The sequence below is a fragment of the Podarcis raffonei genome, chromosome 14 (genome assembly GCF_027172205.1).
Source record: "Podarcis raffonei isolate rPodRaf1 chromosome 14, rPodRaf1.pri, whole genome shotgun sequence".
In the NCBI taxonomy this organism is placed as follows: Eukaryota; Metazoa; Chordata; class Lepidosauria; order Squamata; family Lacertidae; genus Podarcis; species Podarcis raffonei.
Genome location: NC_070615.1, coordinates 24,445,433 through 24,466,213, shown reverse-complemented (window position 1 = coordinate 24,466,213; position 20,781 = coordinate 24,445,433). Strand labels below are relative to the sequence as shown.

Here is a 20,781-nt window from a genome sequence, read left to right as displayed (position 1 = left end):
AGCCGGTTTTCACTTCTGGCCCTACCTGCCACTGGCAAAAGGGTCCCTGGAGGTTGTCCAGGAGGGAATATACCGTAGTCCTCAGACTGGAAAAAGATCTGCTAACCTAGGCCACAATCCAACCCAAAGTAAGCATGCATCTAATTATATGTCTTGGAGTCCATGGAACTAACAAACACTTAACTCTGGCCCAATGGTGTGCTTGGCTTTTTTGCACAGAGAGAGGTCCGAGGGTGGGTGGGGCTTCTTCATAAAATTCTTGTTTTTTAAAAAAATATGCCTGCATGGGAGAATGTAAACAGCTTACACTGAGAAATAAACGTGGCTCGCTAGCACCTGACTGGCACAAGAGCAGAATTCTAGGCGTCTCTCTCTGTGCAGTCTCCAATGGTGGAACATGATGCCATCATTCTTTAGTGAAACTTAAATCAGTTTTTTCCCTGCAATCGTAGCTACCCCTACCACAATGGAGGTGCGTTTAGAAAAACCGGGAGAATTGCAGTGTTTTCTTATTTCACAGTGAGATTTTCCAGCTGAGAAACATTGTTATGCATGTCCCATTACACTCTTAAATCAATATAAATGACTGATTAGCAAATGCTGTTAACGAGGTTTACTCGAGCAGGGCTGGCCCACCCATGAAGACCGTTGCCTCTGATGGCCTAACTGAGATCGAAGAGCATGCTGTTCACCATTGCTGCCTCCTACGTGGGTGTGTCCCTGCCTCCACGGTTGCCACAAACCCACCTCCTCTGTCACAGGCAGGGTACAGCTGCGGAGAGGGATTGAGTCCAGTGGCAGTGGGGAGTTTTCCTGAAGCGGCAAAACATCCTGGGCCATCCCAGAACTTGAGATTGTAACCTTAGTTTTATATCTGGAAAATATGGTGTATATTTCACTTCCTGGTCTCCCATGTTTTGAGAATCGTGCCTTCTCTTTACTATAAAGAATGCATTGCTGTGAGCAGAGCCTGTTGATGTACCAACTTGCATTGTTACCTTGAGTGGATAGTGGATACGGTTGCCATTTGCTATGGCAAGAAGCCCTTGGAAAGAGAGTTTATGGATACCTTCCAACCAACAGTTCAGAATTGTCCATTTTGCTTGCTGTGGCTCCAGCGTGAAACTTCTGAAGCAGCAAAAACAGGAGGTTTCCTGTGCTCTTACTGGTATCACATCGCGGTGCACTTCCTCGGTGAGGTGGAGTCTGCATTCGCCTGTTTCCTGATGCTTTCTGTTTGAAAACAAATTTCAGTGCTTACATCCTTCAGATTTCTTGATAGCCATCTATGCTAAACTAGGCTTGAACAAGACGTCTGAATTTTCCCCGAGAGATTTTGAGTGATAGACTTTATTTATTTATTTATTTATTTATTTATTTATTTATTTATTTATTGCATACATAACAATACTGTGTTCCTCCAAAGAATTCAAGGTGTCATCCATGGTTCTCCACCCCCCAACCCCCATTTTATTCTCATAACAACCCTATGAGGTCAGTTATGCCGAGAGGCAGTGACTGGCCCAAGGTTGCCCAGTAGGGATTTGAACCCAGATCGCGCATGTCCTAGTGCAACACACTAAAAAGTACAACACATTTTCTGAACGATAAGGAACGAGGCTTAAGCATGCCTACTTTTTACAGGATAAAATTCAGCTGACACTGATAAAGATGGGCTGGATAGCCCAGCTAATCTCATACAAAACCAGGTGACCCTTACCTGCCAAGTCTCTTCTTCCGATGCCCACCAGGCCTTCATACAGTCCTTTGACTGGGTTTTCCCCTGCCATAATCACGCTATGGAGCCAAATGAGCAACATCCTATGACCGTGTTCTCTGTAGCTTTTGCTGCCTAGAAAGAAGAACGGGGTAGCAGGTGCACACGCATATACAAAAACCCTTAAATGCTTCATATTGTCTTATGGCATAAGTGTGAAGAGTGGTTAGCTGTGGACGTGACTTGGAACAGTCACAACCAGATTCTTTCTTTGTTATAGGAGAAATGCCTACAATTTGGGACGTGGCCACTACCTTGGGAGAATACTATCTACCACAGCTGTCACCATCTCTGTGTCCTCCAGCTGTTTTGGATTACAGTGCTATCAGGCTGTGGCTGATGAGAGATGATCACCCAAAACAGCTGGAGAACCCCAGGGCCACATTTACACCACACATTTAAAGCAGTATGATAGTAGTCATGGCTTCCCCCAAAGGATCCTGGGAAGTGTAGTGTGTCAAAGGGTGCTGAGAGTTGTGAGGAGACCCCTATTCCCACCACAGAGCCACAATTCCCAGAGTGGTTTAACAATCACCTCAGGGAACTCTGGGAAGTGTAGTTTGGTGAGGGGACTAAGGGTCTCCTAACAATGCTCAGCACTCATAACAAATGGCAGCTCCCAGGATTATTTTGGGGGTAGCCATGACTGTTTAAGTTACCATAGTGCTTTAAGTATATATTGTGTAAATATGGCCAAGGTTGGCAAAGGCAGATCCTGGAGTGCAGTTGTTTGAGAAGGCAAGGGGGTTCCTTTCACAAACCTCCAAGCACCTCCTCCTTACTTCACAAATTTGCTTCTAATATCAGGCTATTGATTCTGTCTTTGAAAGTGTTCCCCAAACATTTTGATCGGTGAGGGGCAAAATTTTACTGTTTACACACTCAGGCACTGGGATTAAGCTGACCTCAAAGCACCACTCTCTGTGCTTTCTGCCTAAGTTGAAGCCCTCCATTGGCAGCTGGCAAGTGACTCATGCAGAGAGGCAGCAGGGAGCCTCTCAGAAAACCCTCCTACATGCCTTCTGTGTGAGTGATCGGGGATGGACTGTTAACTGCTTTGCACACAGAAGGTTCCTGGTTCAGTCTCCAGGTAGGCAGGAGCTGGGAAACACTCTTCCTAAAAGTGCACGGGAAGGTGCTTCGTCTGAGCAACCGACCTACCTGCCCACTGGTGCTCAATGGCTCTGATATGAGCCTCGGTGAATTTCCAGTAATGTGCCAGCTTCTTCCACTCGTTGGGTTTGAGGTATTTGGTCGCAAGCCTCCACATGACGGAGCGGATGTGCTGCGTCTCCATCCGGTGGTCCTGCTTGAAGGTTAGGTGCTTGGCTACCCAGGAGTCGGAGTCGCTGTTCAGATTATCCTACAAAAAAGTGGCAAGAGCTGATTCACAGCTAACTTGAATTTCCCCAAAAAATTTTATTTCCTCTACTACTGACAAATGTTTTCTCCAAGCTGTCTATAATGGCTCTAAGTGGGTGCAGAGTGAAGGAGGTGCCTGCCTGCTGAGTTTGCTTGCTGATCAGAAAGCCACCGGTTCGAATCCCGTGACAGGGTGAGCTCCCGTTGCTCAGTCCCTGGTCCTGCCAACCTAGCAGTTCGAAAGCACACCAGTGCAAGTAGATAAATAGGCACTGCTGTGGCGGGAAGGTATACGGTGTTTCCGTGTGTTCTGGTTTCATTCACAGTGTTCCATTGTGCCAGAAGTGGTTTAGTCCTGCTGGCCACATGACCTGGAAAGCTGTCTTGAATAAATGCTGGCTCCCTCAGCCTGAAAGCGAGATGACCGCCGCAACCACATAGTCGCTTTTGACTGGACTTAACCGTCCAGGGGTCCTTTACCTTTACCTTTTACCTGGTGCTTCTAACCATTGATGGGCAACTTCAAGGCCCCTTTTCCTTTTCTCCTGCCTTAGGGTTCTTTATCTTCACATTTGGACCGGACAGCCATTCAAATGGAAGACACCTTTAAACATAAGGCTGCCTCTGACAGATCTTCAAAAAGAGGACCATCCTCTGTAAAGCAAGGACACATGGCCACCTCATCACATGCTTCGCCCTTGCCAAGAGCACACTCTTCTTTGTCATCTCTACTCCAGCCAAACTGACCTCTCCTTTCATTCACAGCACCTGCACTGCTTATCAACATTCTGTTGCTGACACCTTTCCCTTCAGCAGCTGTATCTGTGAACATTCCATACCCACAAGCCCATAGATAGAGATAGAGATACACACACACACACACTCGTACCTTGGATCCCGAACACCTTGGCACTTGGACATTTTGGCTCCCAAACACTGCAACTCTGGATGTGAGTGTTCTGGTTTGCAAATATTCTTTGGAACCCGAACTTCCAACAGGGCTTCTGCGACTTCCAATTGGTTGCAGGAGCTTCCTGCAGCCAATCAGGAGCTGTGCTTTGGTTTCCGAAGGTTTTGGAACTTGAACAGACTTCCGGAACGAATTTTGTTCAACTTTCGAGGTACCACTGTATACATGAATGTTTGGATATTCCATAATGCCCACCTACCTTTTCCCATTTGTAAAACCTATCTGCTTTGATGATCATGTCAGCCAGGTTGATGTGGTTGCCACGGGCAGCAATATCTAGGGATGTTTTACCTTGCTGAAATCAAAGGTAAGAGCAGGAGAAGGAAAGATTATTATATTATTCTTTAGCAAAACTTGTACACCGCTTGATGGTAATAAAACCACTAAGTGCTTTACAATCAATATTATGATTATCGATAAACAGCTTAAAAACAAGTAATTAAAAACATGTAAAAGATCATTAAAATAAGACAAGTTGAAAACACATCAGCCAACTATGTGTCTGGATAGGCTTTCCAAATCTCACAGCAAAAATCGCACAACAGCATTAATGCATTTATCACTTTTTTAAATGAACAAACAGTATTCAGCTCATAAAATTATATGCCACTTGATTGTAAGGAAGAAAGCTCCAAGTGGTTTGACTTCTGTCATTTTCCACTGATGAAAGATGCATAATATGATTTTGTAATATTTCTCCAGAAATTTAACATACCGTACGTGTGTGTGTGTGTGTGTGTGTGTGTGTGTAGAGCAACCTGCAAGGAATTGCTTCAGGGAAGGAAATGTATTTTTGTCCAAATTTTGAACAGGGGACCAGGCAAATTTCATAAGCTCCCTGCAGCAAGTGAAAAAAGGAATCCAAGTGGAAGGAGGAGAGAGAGAAATGTTCTGTCGTTTGGGGCTCATTCACCCATGCACAATCGTATGACAACTGCCTAATGTGCTCGGTCCATTGCCGGGTCATGATATTTCTACCTTTGCAACATTGCAAAAAATGTTGCTCTGCTTTGCAGCTTCTCTGCAAGACTCTGGCAAAAACCACGGTGGGAGATTCAGGAGAGACAACAAATGAAAACATACCAACCATTGAAATAACACAGCACTCGGCTAAACTACAGAATTCCCCACCACAAAGACATAGTGGTGGCTGCCAACATGGATGGCTTTAAAAACGGGTGAGGTGGATACCTCAAGCATAAGGCTATCAGTGCCTACAAATCAGGATGGCATACCACTGAATTCCAGTTCCTGGGAATCACATGGGTTCTTTTCTTTATTAAAACTTCTTTTGAGTGTCATCTGCCTTCAGTTTCTTCTGAAGTCCAAAATAGTATTAATGTTTCCGTTCAAATATCTGTATGCTGATTGCTTGCATTCTATTCCAACCATGACTGAGAAGGTGCTACTTGTCTGCGATGGAATTATTACCTTGTCCGTTAGTTTTAAGTTCACCCCAGCGATAAGAATCATCTCAGCAATGTCCTGTCTCCCATGCTCTGCAGCAATATGCAGTGGGCTCTGCTGCCTCTGAGTAAAAACAGAAAATAAGGAGCTAGTATTAATGAGGTTCTATTACTCTATGGTGGAGCACTGGTGGTCTCTTAACATTTGGGACATGTAGATCGTGTATCAATAGCATGAAACCATACAGTTTATTTCTTTAAAATAAAATAAAAGTCTTACATTATCAGGGATATCCAGGTCACATTCAACATCAATTAGGAGTTTAACGATGGCTGGGTGATTCTGTAGCACCGCAATGTGCATAGCTGATGCATTTTGCTGTAAAATGAAGCACATTGATAGTTTTGTGTACAGTTGACGTGGGGGGAGCCTGCCTTCTAAGGTACATCCTCTGAGCTAGAAGGTCTGTCTCTTCACATGACAGGATTATTGAGTGGAACAGGTACAGAACTCTGCAGGTGTGCAAAGGCACCCATTTTGCTCTGACGCTGGAAACAGGTTTTAGGGCTAAAAGCCTGAAGGCAGAGAGGCCATCAATATATTGCCGTTCTTTAACACAGGGTTTCCCAAAATTGGGTCTCCTGCTTTTTTTGGACTACAACTCCCATCATCCCTAGCTAGCAGGACCAGTGGCCAGGGGTGATGGGAACTGTAGTCCAAAAACAGCTGGAGAGTCAAGTTTGGGGAAAGCTGCTTTAACATCTTGTTTTTGATGCAACTGACTGACATAACTATTCCCTCAGAAACTGTAGCAATGGAAAGCAGCATTATATGATGCTGTCTTGTATGGAGACACAGTATTTGTCCCTCTTTCTTACTTCTGTGTCTCCTTATTGGCAGCAACATTTCCAAGTTCTCAAGAGGATCCCTTTTTTAGCCTTCCTACCTCTTAGGAACACAACAAAGCTGCCTCATACCGAGTCAAACAATTGTTCCATATAGCTCGGCATTGTCAACATTGACAGACAGCAGCTCTCCAGAATTTTTTCAGAGCTGCTTGGGGATGCTGGGGATTGAACCAGGGACCTGCATGCAAGGCAGCTGCTCTGCGACTGAGCTACAGTTCACTGGAAATGTCAGGAACTGACCCTCAGACCTTTTGTATTTTTAAATCATTTTTATTGATTTTCCAATAAAAAACATCCAATTAAAATAAAAAAACTAAAATAAAAAATCCCAAATTATAGTCCAAATTATAATTATTAATTTTTTGGAGCTCCCCACAGTCTGGATTTGTGAAGCATATCTCCACATCTCAGTCCTGCCTCTCCTCATTGTTTCCATATTTTCCACATCTCAATTTTGATGCTTTGTAATTCTCTGTCCCTGGGCCCACGATTCTCAGTCTTGTCAAACATCATATACTTTCATCTGTCGAGTACAGCTTTATTAGTATATATTTTTCCAACTGCCTTGTTGACCCTCAGACCTTTTGCATGTAAAGCCAAACATGAAGGTATAAGTCGTCCCGATTCAGTAAGAGCCAGGTGATTTAGCACAGCACATTAATATCCCCCTGTTTCTTCTGCCATAAAAATGTGGTGAATACTGGGTCTCCCATCCAGCCACTTGACCAGACCTGAGACAAGCTTAGCTTCTGCTAAACAGGTGCACTTTACATCCTCCACTGTTGGAGGAAGGATGCCCTGTTCCCAGTAGCTGGAAGTTGTAAGTGGGAAGAGCATTTGTTCTGCTTGTGAGCTTCCCAGAAATATCTTGTTGACCATGGGGAGAACAAGAAGCTAGACTACAGGGGCATCAGGACCCAGCTGCCAGGTTCTTATTATGTTCTTATGTATTAAGAGCCCTCTGGTGGTGCAAAGGCCAAGAAGTTCTTGTGGGGTGGAATATCACATACGTGATTTGAACCAGATCAACCTTCCCCAATCTGGTGCACTCCAAATGCTTTGGACTACAACTCCCAGCAGCCACCAGCTGGCATGTTGACTGGGGCTGATCCAAAACATCTGGAGGGGGCAGCAAGCTGGGGGAAGGGTGTCCTAAACCAGCTTTCACTGCCACTAACTGAAGGTTGCTGGGAGTTGTAGTCTAACAACATTTGGAGGGAGCCAGTTGACGAAAGCTATCCTAGACAACAATGGCTTGGCTGCTGAGCTGCTTAGCCTTCTTAACTTACAAAGGATGGACTCAACAGACCCAATGGACTCTCATTCCTCCTTTCTTTGCTCAGAGGCACAAAGATGCTGTAGGTGGTACCCGACCAAATGAGCTACTTACGTAATTCAGTGTATCTGTGTGAATTCCTGCATCAATAAGGATCCTGGCCATGATCTCATAGCCATTTTGTGCAGCATAATGAAGGCAGGTCATCTTTTTCTGAGAGAGAGAAAACACCATTCAGACAATACAAGAGATTGTCCATGTGGCCCAAGTTTGCCTTAACTCAAAATCACAATTATTTTATTGTTTATCAACTGCCCCTGATAATCCTCAGCATCCTTCCTTCAGGGGAGCTGAGATGGGCATCACCTTCCAGTGAGAGCCACTGACCTGAGTTTGGATGTTGACATCACAGCCGGCTTCCAGGAGCAGCTTTATGCAGCCATGATGACCATTTTCAGCAGCCAAGTGCAGGGCGCTCAACCCTTCCTGGGAAGGGAGAAGAAGAGGAGAACCCTGATTGCACTTCTAATTATTTATTATTTCATAAAATGTACATACCATTTGATAGCGCAAAACAAAACAAAACCACAAAGTGGTTTACAAAAATAATTAAACAATGTAATGATCAGTTAAAAACAACTATTTTAAACTTTCAGGAATAATTAAAACCAACAATAAGCTAAAAACCAGATTGAAACACACCAACATTCTGCATGTCTAAAAACAAAAATGTTTTTAGCAGGTGCCAAAAAGAGAACTCCTGTACCCTCCCTCTCCTTTTGCCATTCAGCTTTTTGAGCTGGGCCAAGAGGTGGCAATACATTTCCTCCAGAAACTGGTGCCAATCAATGACTGAACTCAACCTCCTCCTTCTCTGCTGTCCTCCCTACCTCCACAAATACCTTCATGCATCTCATACCCTCCAACATCCCGCAGAGGAAAGCCCTGTCTTTCAGGGCCGCGCGCCCAAATGAGTCATGTGACTTGCGAGAGAGCACGGCCTCCCCCAAACGTGAGTTTTTCAGGGCCGAGAGCAAGCAAGTGAGCAACTTCCCAACTCCCCTCCCCACTGACCATCCCAGCGCACATGGCAGGAGCAGAGGCAGAAGGAGAAGAGCCTTGGCACCTACCCATACCATATTTTTCCTCCTCTGTTGGGGTCCACATGCTGCAGCTGACGGTTCTGCTCCTGTAGTTGGCTGCTCCTTGCTAGAGTGGCGTACCTGAGCTGTGGTGCTCAAGGGCAAGAGGAGCACCTGGGGCAACTGCTCTGTGCATCTTTCAGGGCTGCACTTTTGCGGGAGCCAGGTGAATCTCGCGAGAGCACGCCCTCCCCCCCAATGCACATCTTTCGGGGCCACACACTTTCAGAAGCCAAAACCAGGCATCTCATAATCCAATCAGAAGCTGGAGTGGCTTCTGCAATTCCGGGATGCCTTGCTTAAATCAGGACAGTTGATGGGTATGGCTTCTTCATGGTATATTCTTCTTACTGAGTGAACTATGTTCCTCAAAGGGTGGTTAGAGTGTCAGATTAGGACCCACAAGGCCATGGGTGGTACCCCATGTTAGTTGGATCCACTGAAATCACAGGAATTTAAGTGTGTTGTATTTCAGTTGGTCTACTCTGAGCACACCTGGTTCAATAGCCCACACAGGGACAACGACCAATGGGTGGCCTTAGGTCAGCCACTATCTCCCAGCCTAACCTACCTCACAGGCTTGTTGTGAGGGTGAAATGGGGAGGACAACTATGTACATCACCTTGAGCGCCTTGAAGGAAAAGGAGGAGATAAACGTAATAAACTAGCAAAGGTCTTCTACTCACCGTATTCTTCTCATCAAGGTTCATTCCTACATCTATAAGCTTCTGCAGCACCTCTGCATGACCATTCTTGGCAGCTAGATGAAGCGCTGTGTTCTTCTCCTGCAAATCAAGGTGACATCCAATAGAAATAAGTGTGGGTGATAGCCTCTCAAAGTACCAATGATTTAAGGGCCAGTCTAGAGAGGGAAATAGAGAGGGAAATAAGCAAAGCCCCAAAGGGTGAAGAAGACCCACAGACAACAGCAACTGGACTGAACCGGATGCTGATTCCTGTTCCTTTTCATACCTTGTCTTTGATTCTGCAGGCACAACCTAAGCGAATCAGGAAGTCCACCACCTCCAGTTGCCCATTCTCAGCAGCCAGATGAAATGCCGTCCTGTCCATCTTTAAGGAGAGAAAGGATGAGAGTCATTGTGGTATAGTGGTTATGGTGTCAGACTAGGACCTGGGAGACCAGGATTCAAATCCACACTTGGCTATGAAGCTCACAGAGTGACTTTGAGCCAGTCACCGCCGATAACTATTTGCATATTTGAAAAACAAGAACTATTTACAAAAAAAGCCGGTGCCTTAGACTGTTCTGAAAAATTCCCACCTTGTCTTTCTTATCCAGCTGCACATCCTCGAGGTCTTCCATGATGAACTCAATGACCCTGATATGACCTCTTTGGGCTGCGCAATGCAACAAGTTGCGACCATTCTGGGTGGGGGGAAAAAAGGAATGGGATTCAGTTCCTGAGATGTGGGCCTAACACACCAACTGTTTTGAACTATAGCTCCCATCAGTCCATTAAACCTAATTGCAAATTCAAATGTATCCCTATCGTGTTTTATGACTTCCTTGATATTGTATGTGGGCTGGAACAGGTCTGTGACCGAAATAATAAAATTCAATTTCCTTCTATTGTTCTGGCCCCAGCCACCACTGGCTGGGTCCACCACCCAAAGCTTGGCCACAAAGAAAAGCAGCCCTCGGGCTTCCAAAGAGCTCCAAAGAGCAATATATTGAGAGGAAGTGTGAAGAACATATTGAAGATGGGAATTCCAGGAATGGAGGCGGACGATGACAAAGCCGTCAACTCTTCCTCCTTGGAGTTGCATGAACTTTCCCCTGCACTTTACAGCCACCACAGCCTCGTTGAGTGCCAAAAATATCCTCCATGCTTATCTTTTACAGCCATCATTTAATGGTTTACTCCTCCTAAGTTATTTATTATAAAAATATACAGGCTTGCCCTTCCGGCTATGTATGCTTTACACAGTTCCAAACTTGCCCCGCTGAGCAAACACCACCTGCCCACACAGGACAACTGGATGCTCCTGACTAAGAGCCCCCAGCTGCTCTGAGGCTACTTTCACAGCCACTTCCGCGTGCCTTGGGAGACATGCATCTCCGAGTGGTTTCAGCCCAGGCCAAAGGAACTGCATGCATCCGATAAAGGTCATTGGGTTTAAGACTGGTCATTGCAAACATTTGCATTAGGCTGGCAGGCAGTGGGGGCAGGAAGGAGAGAGGAACTTGTGGAGCAAATGATGCACCAGGCAATTTTCATCCCACAGTTTCCAGTGCATTTTACCATTACTTTCCTCAGTGTAGACAGTCCAAGGCTTTCTTGGGAAGCGTGTTTGCTATGCAAGAGCCCCAATCCACTGTAAATGTACATCCCAAGGGAAGATCTACACCACACATTTAAAGCACACTCAACAAACATTTAGAGCACGTGACGTCCCCCAAGGACTCATGGGAATTGTTGCTTAAGGTTGATGGGAACCATAGCTCTGTCGGGGTGAAACTACCATTCCCATGATTCTTTGAGAGACGCCATGTGCTTTAACTGTACCATTTGGATCTTCCTTTAAATTTGCCAGTCACAGTGCAACCTGAATTTGCTGAATTTCCACCTGCAAATTAGTGAGGGCAGTATTCAACTGAGTTTTACTTGGAGTAGGTCCATTAATTTCAGTGGGTCTACCCTCAGTAAGACTGAGTTGACTACCACTCTGACTGCCTGGAAACGCCCTAAATTGTTTATTCAGATTTCAAACTTTTTAAAATTGATAGACCCTCCAATCAACCAACACATGCAGTCAAAAGGTAATGAAGGAATCTCTCTCTTTCTGTTGTACAAAGCTGTTAATACCAGGGAGCCAGGGAACAATGCCATACCTTGTTTTGGCAGTTGATTTTGGCACCAGCAGTGACAAGGATCTGAAGGACACGGAGGTGGCCAAACCAGGCGGACAAGAGGAGGGCGTTCATCCCAAACTGGGTAGCCAGAAAGAGACAGAAGAAAGGTCATCTTGGGTCTGGAATAAAATGGCAGTTAGTCCTTGCTCAATTTGCCTAGGAGAAGGTTGTGTGTTCTAGGGATGTAGGAAGCTGCCTTACACCTTAGACAGACCTTTCAGTCCATCTAACTCAGTATTGTCTACACTGACTGGTAGTAGCTCACCAGGGTTTCAGACCAGGATTATTTCCTGGTCCTACCTGGAGATGGGACACGGGTGGCGCTGTGGGTTAAACCACAGAGCCTAGGGCTTGCCGATCAGAAGGTCGGCGGTTCAAATCCCCATGACGGGGTGAGCTCCCATTGCTCAGTCCCTGCTCCTGCCAACCTAGCAGTTCGAAAGCACATCAAAGTGCAAGTAGATAAATAGGTACCACTCCAGCGGGAAGGTAAACGGCGTTTCCGTGCACTGCTCTGGTTCGCCAGAAGCGGCTTAGTCATGCTGGCCACATGACCTGGAAGCTGTACGTCGGCTCCCTCGGCCAATAAAGCGAGATGAGCGCCGCAACCCCAGAGTCGTCCGCGACTGGACCTAATGGTCAGGGGTCCCTTTAACTTTACCTGGAGATGCTGGGGATTGACCCTGGGACCTGGTTATATTTTTCTAAAAATACATCCTGGTTTAGCTTATGCCTATAATAAACTGCTGCCAAAGTGATGTCACATTACATTTTAGCATTTGTGACTTGCTGCCTTGTACTTTTTATGTGGCACTTCTAAAAATGCTGGTTAAGTCCATGGCAGTGAACGTCTACCATCATCATATGCAGAAGAGCCAGTTGCCCTACTGGTGCTGCTGGGAGTTGTTACCCCAAACATTTGGAGGGCGCCAGTTTCAGGAAGGCTATCCCTGAGCCCCTATCATTCACTGCTGCCTTTTGAAAAGAACCTTTATTATTATTTTTTATGACACGTTCATTTTTCACTTCCCTGTATTTTACCACCTGTATTGGTGGCTAAACATTTTAAACAAATAAACCAAGCAAGCTTCTTGGAGGAGGTTCTCATTCATAGCAACCAAGGAGCTGGGTTTTAAGAGGCCAGCCGCATTTGGCACAGATGCAAGAGCTGAGATCCTCCTCAAGCTTACGTTGTCCTCGTCATTCACAGAGGCATCGTGGTCCAGGAGAAGACGGACGGCCTGTTCGTGACCAGCTCCTGCAGCCCAGTGGAGAGCGGTCCTGTCTATCTGGAAAGGAAGGACAAGGTTAAGTAGGGGGAAGAAAAGGATGCAGAACAGGTAGGTGGGTGCTGGGCAAACTGCTGTCAGTGCCCCCCCCCCTCAGCCATGCCTTCCCTCTGCGACTAAATATTCATTTATTTTACATTCTATCCAATCTTTCTTCCAAGGAACTCAAGGTGGTGTGGATGTGCTCCATCGTCTAACTTCTCTGCAAAGAAATCAGGATGAACACTCAATAAACTTAGAAGCACCCAGTGCTGGAATTACATATAAGCTAAACAAGCTATAGCTTAGGGCCCCACTCTTTTGGGGGCCCCTAAAAAATTTATAGGGAAAAAACAACAACTGGATGTATGTTTCAAAAATATAAGATAAAAAACAAATAAAATAAAAACTACATACAGCAACAGTGTTTTGTGTTGTGTATGGACCACTTAGGTCCATAAATTACCATATAGCATATATTTAACACAAAAAACAGCGACAATTTGTTGTTGACAAAGGACAGCTGGACATATAAAGGGCCCCATTACCTTCAGTAGCTTAGGGCCTCATCAAACCTAAATCCAGCCTCAGAAGCACTCATAGTTTCTGGGTGTCCTTTTTTCCTCCTCCCTCCTAATGCCTTTTCCTTTTGTGCCACCTCTTTCGCACTGCAAGTCTTGTAAGCTGCTCTGGGAGCTTTTGTGGCTGAAGAGTGGGATAGAAATGCTCAGTATGATAATTAAAAAATATATTTGGGGCTGATTTGGCTTTGGGGCTAGCTTAGTGCATATAGAGGGTGGGACGCGGGTGGCGCAGTGGGTTAAACCACAAAGCCTAGGACTTGCTGATCAGAAGGTCGGCGATTCGAATCCCCACGACGGGGTGAGCTCCCGTTGCTCGGTCCCTGCTCCTGCCAACCTAGCAGTTCGAAAGCACTTCAAAGTGCTTCCCTTCAGCGGGAAGGTAAACGGCATTTCTGTGCGCTGCTCTGGTTCACCAGAAGCGACTTAGTCATGCTGGCCACATGACCCGGAAGCTGTACGCCATCTCCCTCGGCCAATAAAGCGAGATGAGCCACGACTGGACCTAATGGTCAGGGGTCCCTTTACCTTTACCTTTAGTGCATATAGAACACTGGAGGAAGAGTCTGGCGACAGAAAAGATGTCCCTTTCCCTCCCGACCCCATTTCAGCTTTGCTGTTCAAGGAGATTGGGAAAAGTCTCACGACAGAGTTCTTGGATCTACAGTGGTACCTCGGGTTAAGAACTTAATTCGTTCTGGAGGTCCATTCTTAACCTGAAATTGTTCTTAACCTAAGGTACCACTTTAGCTAATGGAGCCTCCCACTGCCGCCGTGCTACCGGAACACAATTTCTGTTCTCATTCTGAAGCAAAGTTCTTAACCTGAGGTACTATTTCTGGGTTAGCGGAGTCCGTAACCTGAAGCGTCTGTAACCTGAGGTACCACTGTACTTGGTTTGGTTTCGTTCTCCTGCAACCCAAAACGTCCCTGTGTTCCAAGTGTGAAGGGTCTAGATAAGATGTGGAAACCTGTGTGCCATCAAGATGTTCCCGGATAGCATCAGTGAACGTGGTCAAGGGCAAGGGATGATGGGAGATGTAGTTCAGCAACATCCAGAGGGACACAGGTTCGTCACCTCAATTCAGATTTCTGGGGAAGAGCCCGCAACACGCAACATTGTCTGGACCCCATCCCCTGTAAGCACTTACATTATTCTTGGCCTTGACATCCACCCCTCTCTTGATCAGCTCATTCATCCGCGCTGTGTTGTTCCGCTTTGCCGCATCATGAAACTCTTTCTCTGATAGAAGCACTTGGGAAGAAAAACAGGGCACGGTGGTGTTAATGATGGTTACAGGGCAGGTTGTAAGATGGAAAAACACAGAAATTAAATCCTAGAGGGAGCTGGGTACATATTGTTGACTGCAAGGAGGTGCCTGCTGAACAGATGGAACAGATGGTCCGGCACAGTTAGCTTGGACCTCAGTCAGTCTCAGAGGGTGGATCAGTCTGTTATGGGCCCATGCTAGGAAGCGATCGGAAGCAGAATTGCCTGCCTCCAGCAAAGCCTCCTTGGATAGAGCAAAGTCAGATCAGGGACTCGCACAAAGACCCAACGGGCATCCTCTATGGCAGCAGACAGCAACACAGGGCAGAAGGTTTCTCACCCTAACATGATGGTTCAGCACAATAAAAGCCAAATTGGAATGGAGGCAGTGCCAGAATGTAGGAAACATAGGAGGGTTGCCTCAAGTTGAAGCAGATCACTGGTCCACCTAGCTCAGAATTATCAACATTGACCGGTTCAGAGGCAGCGAGTCCCTCTCAGCTCTGCCTACAGATGCTGTGGCACCCCTCAAAAAACATTTATTTATTTTTAAGACTATAAGCCATTTAATATTGAAATAGCAAGCTTTGAACAGGAATATATAAAAATACAACTAAGTATGATCTGAGGGCTTTAGAAGGAAATGCCCACCCCCAAGGTGAAACGGAGATATTTATTTACACAGGATGACTAATACTTATAAGTTATAATAAACTAGAGGTAGTATAAACCACAGCTTTCATAAAACACACACACACACACATATAATGACAGGGCAGGGGTGGATTTACACAGCACACTTTATGCCCTTGCCTTCTTGTGTTTTTTTCTACAGCCGTGAGACAAGTATAAAGTCAACTGAAGGGAACTGTAAAAAACATATGGAGGGAGGGGAAGGGTGGCGGAGGGAGAACTATTGTTAAATTCACAGTCATGCTTCAGGAAGAAGCAGATTTAAAGCAGTTATTAATGAAAGGAATTTGGTAAGACGTATCTATAAAACTATATAACGATTTTCTTTTGGGATAAACAAATAGGTTGGTACTTTATTAAGAATTATAATGAGCGAGACACCTTTTGGATAATCCACTCTTCATATTATATACAGTGATACCCTGGTCCTCAAACGCCTTGGTACTCAAACAACTTGGAACCCAAACACTGCAAACCCGGAAGTAAGTGTTCCAGTTTGCAAACTTTTTTCAGATGCCGAACGTGCTCTGTTTTTAGTCTTATGCTTCCTATTTGATAGCCACACTTTCGTTTTGAGTGTTACGCTGAGGTCTGTCTATTTTTGGGGGGTTTTTTGTGGCTCTTTTTTTTGTGTGACTGTGTGGAACCCAGTTCAGCTACTGATTGATTGTGTGACTGCAGCACATTGTTTATTGCTTTCATTTTACGGATCCATGGTCTCATTAGATAGTAAAATTCATGTTAAAGTGCTGTTTTTGGGGTTGTTTTTAAAAGTCTGGAACGGATTAATCCATTTTGCATTACTTTCTATGGGAAAGCGCACCTTGGTTTTGGAACGCTTTGGTTTTGGAACAGACTTCCGGAACAGATTAAGTTTGAGAAGTTAATGGCGACAAATTCATGGGGAATAAGGCAGTCCATGGCTACTCACCACAATGGCTATACAGTGATACCTTGGGTTAAGAACCTGAAACTGTTCTTAACCTGAAGCACCACTTTAGCTAATGGGGCCTCCTGCTGCTGCCGGAGCACGATTTCTGTTCTCATCCTGAAACAAAGTTCTTAACCTGAGATACTATTTCTGGGTTAGCAGAGTCTGTAACCTGAAGCATCTGTAACCAAGGCGTTTGAGGACCAAGGCGTTTGAGGACCAGGGTATCACTGTATATAATATGAAGAGTGGATTATCCAAAAGGTGTCTCGCTCATTATAATTCTTAATAAAGTACCAACCTATTTGTTTATCCCAAAAGAAAATCGTTATATAGTTTTATAGATCTGTCTGTAACCTGAAGCATCTGTAACCCGAGGTACCACTGTATTCTTACTTGCACAGTATGCATCTGTATTCCTGTTGCTGGGAATCACAAGCAGAGAGGGCAGTGCTGTTGCACTCAGGTCTTCCATGTGGGCTTCCTATTGGGGCATCTGTGAGACCACTGTGAGAACAGAATAGGGGACTGGCCATCTGTCACAGATGCTTTAGCTGAGATTCCTGTATTGAAAGGAGTTGCGCCAGATACTGTTCTATGATTCAATGGGCCATTGACCTGAGCCAGCAGGGCTCTCCTGTTCTTAAAGACTGTACCTGCTGCAGATGTCATGTATCAAGGGTGGATCTTGTACATAAACTTAGATGGCTTTAGAAGGAGGCTAGACAAATTCATATAACAATAAAGCTAAACATACATACACATACTGGTGCAGCAATAAAACTGCTAGCACATTTGCAAAGCTAAGCAGGGTCCCAGTATGGTTTCAGATTGGATGGGAGACCATGCACTGAGATTGCTGCATCACAAGGAGGGGGGAGGGTTAGACTCGTTGATCCCTCAGGGTCCTTTCCAACTCTACAGGTCTTTCAATGGATATATGCTATCTCCAGTTTCGGAGACAATGCCCCTCTTAATACTAACCGCTGAGAATCACAAGTGGGGACGCTGCTGCCACTCAGGTCCTGCTTTTGGGCTTCACATGGAGGCACCTGGTCAGTCATGGTGAGAACAAGAGGCTAGACCAAATGGGCCATTGTCTTGATCCAAACTATTGTTCTTACATATATATATTTATTCCAATTTTTGGAACCAGTAAAGTATATTCCAAATTTTAAAAGATGCCTGACACCCATGTTATACTTTGTATAAGTTGTATGGAATAAATATAAATATTACACACACACACACACACACACACACATATATATATGTATGTGTGTGTGTGTATAATAATAATATAAATACATAAATATAAATAAATAGGTAGGTTTCCTAACATCTCTTGGCACCCTTAAGGAGCAACAGCTCCCATAAATATTTGGGGGAAGCTATAGCTGTTTAAGGGACGCGGGTGACGCTGTGGGTTAAACCACAGAGCCTAGGACTTGCCGATCAGAAGGTCGGTGGTTCGAATCCCCGCTACGGGGTGAGCTCCCGTTGCTCCGTCCCTGCTCCTGCCCACCTAGCAGTTTCAAAAGCACATCAAAGTGCAAGTAGATAAATAGGTACCGCTCCAGCGGGAAGGTAAACGGCGTTTCCGTGCGCTGCTCTGGTTCGCCATAAGTGGCTTAGTCATGCTGGCCACATGACCTCGAAGCTGTAGGGATGAGCGCCGCAACCCCAGAGTCGGCCATGACTGGACCTAATGGTCAGGGGTCCCTTTACCCTTATAGCTGTTTAAAGTGGTATCACAGTGCTTTTAAATGGAAGCGGCCGCAGACACCCAATTAATTAGCTAACCAACACCAGGGTATCTGTGCAATAATCACCAACAACTGTTTTGTGAACATGCCGCCAGAGTGGCCAATGTAGTAACATTCAGACGTTGTTGGGCATCAGCTCACATCACTCCTTGAGAGCAAAGACAAAGCTCAGGGATGATGGGAAATGTAGTCCAACACCAGCTTGTTATTGAAATAGCTATTTTCTCTCTGTGTGCACACGTCCATGGATGTGTAATCAGGATTGGGACCTCAGCATGCAGATAGATAGGGCTTTTTTAACCCTCTGTGGTCCTGATGAAAATTAACCCCCTGCACACTTGCGGCTGGGCAAGAAGCTCTTGGGGCGGAAGAGGGTGGGTGGTATCGGGGTGTAAGGTTTCAACTCTCCCCACTCCACCTGCACCGTGCTCCAGATCCTGCAGCTCCTCCTCCAAAACTCAAAAGGTGCAGCTACACGTGTAAGCCAGGGGGACCAGCAGGCGCGCGCCCACTTCGTGCATCGGCTGCCCCTAATGCAGGCGACTAAATCTGATCCTCACTCAAAGAACAACCCCACAAAAGCCCCAACTCTCAGGTGAGGAGTCTTAGAGAGAAAGCACAAATAGCTGGAACGCAAGCGCCCCGGCTCAACGGGCTCGAGGACCGGGCGAATTCCTGCGCATTTGGGTCAGATCATCCACGAGGAGGGCGCCGAGGAGGCTTTCAGCAGAGCGCGGGAAGAACTCTTCTCCTTCCCCGCCGAAGCCTGCTGCTCCCCGCTCCCCCTTTCCGACGGAACAATCCTCCCTCCCTCCCCCCCACCTCGAAGCCCTACTTATCCAGTGTCACCCCCCCATTCCCTCCTCTAACCCCTTTCACTTCGCCGCTTTCCCTTCCGATTGCAACCCCGATTGCACGCTCCTCGGGGCGGGAACTTAAACCTTCGACCGCAGTGGCACTGCCAGCACCGGCCACATTATACAGAGCGAGGAAGTCGGTGGGAAGTCCAAGAGGAGCCCTCGGTTCTTCCTCCACTTTTGCCTCGGACCCCTCTCCACCCCGCTTCGTTTCTCCCCCCTCCACAGCCCGCACCCCTTTCACTTACGGGTGTCATCCTCGGAAGCCAAGTCGTTCTCCATGGCCCCTGCAAGCTCCTCACCGCCAGAGCATCCCAGCTGTAGCCCGGCCTCCGCTTTCGGAGGCAGGAGAAGCCTGCCTGCCTCTCCTTTGGCTAAACGCAGCAGCAGCAGCAGGCGCCAGGATTTGAACGCGCATCCCTTAAGCCCTGGGCATGGGGCACGCTCTCCGCCCCGCGGCCCAGCTGTGCAGGCTGCGGCGGATAAGATGGTGTCAAATTACTCCATCCGCGGCGGCATCTCCTTCTGCTGCTGCTGCTGCTTCTGCTGCTTTTTCCCTTCTTTTCCTCCTAGCGGGGCTTGTGGGAAATGTGCTTAAAATAGCCTATGAGCCATTACACAGAAAGGGAGCTCAGCTCCCCTTGGACTTGTCATGGGCGAAGCTGCATTCACACGTGCGCCCTGTCCCCCACTCCACTTCGGTGTCTGAATGGGTGCAGGCTGGGCCCAGCCTCTGGAGAGAGAGGAATTGGCACGTGTGTGTCTAAATATTGAGCAAAGGGGATGCATGAAGAGGTGTGTCTGCCTTCAACTGTCTGGAGAGGTTTCGATTCATCTGTTAATATTGACCTTTCTGTACCTGCCCCGCTCTTGACACGGAAGGTGACACAGGGCGGTTTACACAGAAGGAAAAAGCAATCGCTATTAAAATGTGTGTGCGCGCACACACACACACACACACACACACAATGCAAAAGACTTCTTAAAAAAGCAGCATGAAATAATCTGGAGGATTTACCCCCATGCAGAACTACAATTCCCAGCACCCTTAATAAACTACAGTTCCCAAGATTCTTTGAGGCCATGTGCTTTAAATAGATGGTGTGTGCACCCCCATTTTTTGCTTTTCATGTCTTGGATTTATTTATTAAATTTATATCTCACATGTCTTCACATACATACACACTAACATTTTCACACTTTTCTAATCATAGCTAACATGCAATCACACAGATGATTTATGGAATATACTTTGCATTCTCCATGTTGCAAAACAGATGCAAAAATCAATTCATCTACACATCAGACAGACACCATTTCTGTTGTCTTCTCAGCACCTATTGAAGAACTCCCTTTTCATCAAGATTTCTAAGTGGAGATCTTTAAATCAGTCTGTATCTGTACTGGATTTGAAAATGGCTTTTTAATATATGGACTTGTTTTTCATTGTATTTCTTGTTGATGTTTTTACTGCAAAATCACTTCGAGATATTTTTATGGGAAGTGATTCATAAGTGGACAAACAAACAAATAAAATATCCCTTTCATAATTTATAGTAATCAAGATGTCTTTAGCTATATGTGTGTCTTAAATTCTATTTGTTTATGTGATTTAATTTAGGGGATCTATATCTTACTCCACAGTGGGCTGCCTCCCGGAGTGCCTAACTTGACATTTTAATTAGAGATAATTAAATG

The 20,781-nt window shown here is 45.8% G+C and overlaps 1 protein-coding gene across 4 annotated transcripts; it reads right to left on the bottom strand.

The window, feature by feature from the left end:
- Positions 1-609: 609 nt before the first annotated feature.
- ANKDD1A (ankyrin repeat and death domain containing 1A) lies at positions 610-19,628 on the bottom strand. Of its 4 annotated transcripts, XM_053365170.1 has the most exons (16): positions 19,332-19,628; positions 16,857-17,023; positions 14,718-14,821; positions 12,908-13,006; positions 11,697-11,795; positions 10,125-10,229; positions 9,815-9,913; positions 9,529-9,627; positions 8,088-8,186; positions 7,815-7,913; positions 5,796-5,894; positions 5,541-5,639; positions 4,309-4,404; positions 2,939-3,140; positions 1,721-1,852; positions 610-1,233 (listed from the first exon to the last, which is right to left on the bottom strand). In XM_053365170.1, exons 2-16 carry the CDS (start codon positions 16,933-16,935, stop codon positions 1,172-1,174), a joined length of 1,572 nt encoding a protein of 523 aa, XP_053221145.1. In that variant the 5' UTR covers positions 16,936-17,023; positions 19,332-19,628; the 3' UTR covers positions 610-1,171. The 4 variants fall into 4 exon arrangements, with proteins under 4 accessions (XP_053221145.1, XP_053221146.1, XP_053221149.1 ...); XM_053365171.1 differs by lacking the exon at positions 16,857-17,023 and having other exon boundaries at positions 19,332-19,627; XM_053365174.1 differs by lacking the exons at positions 16,857-17,023; positions 19,332-19,628 and having other exon boundaries at positions 11,697-11,836; positions 12,908-13,002.
- Between the last annotated feature and the right edge of the window lie 1,153 nt (positions 19,629-20,781).

Bases quoted from the DNA above. Each gene is read 5' to 3' on its own strand.
- ANKDD1A (XM_053365170.1), bottom strand. From the start codon at position 16,935: ATGGAAGACCTGAGTGCAACAGCACTGCCCTCTCTGCTTGTGATTCCC. The intron at 9,628-9,814 runs GTATGAAAAGGA...CTTGATTTGCAG, and splicing joins CCTGCAGAATCAAAGACAAG to GAGAAGAACACAGCGCTTCA. The intron at 5,640-5,795 runs GTAAGACTTTTA...GTTTTTACTCAG, and splicing joins ACCTGGATATCCCTGATAAT to AGGCAGCAGAGCCCACTGCA.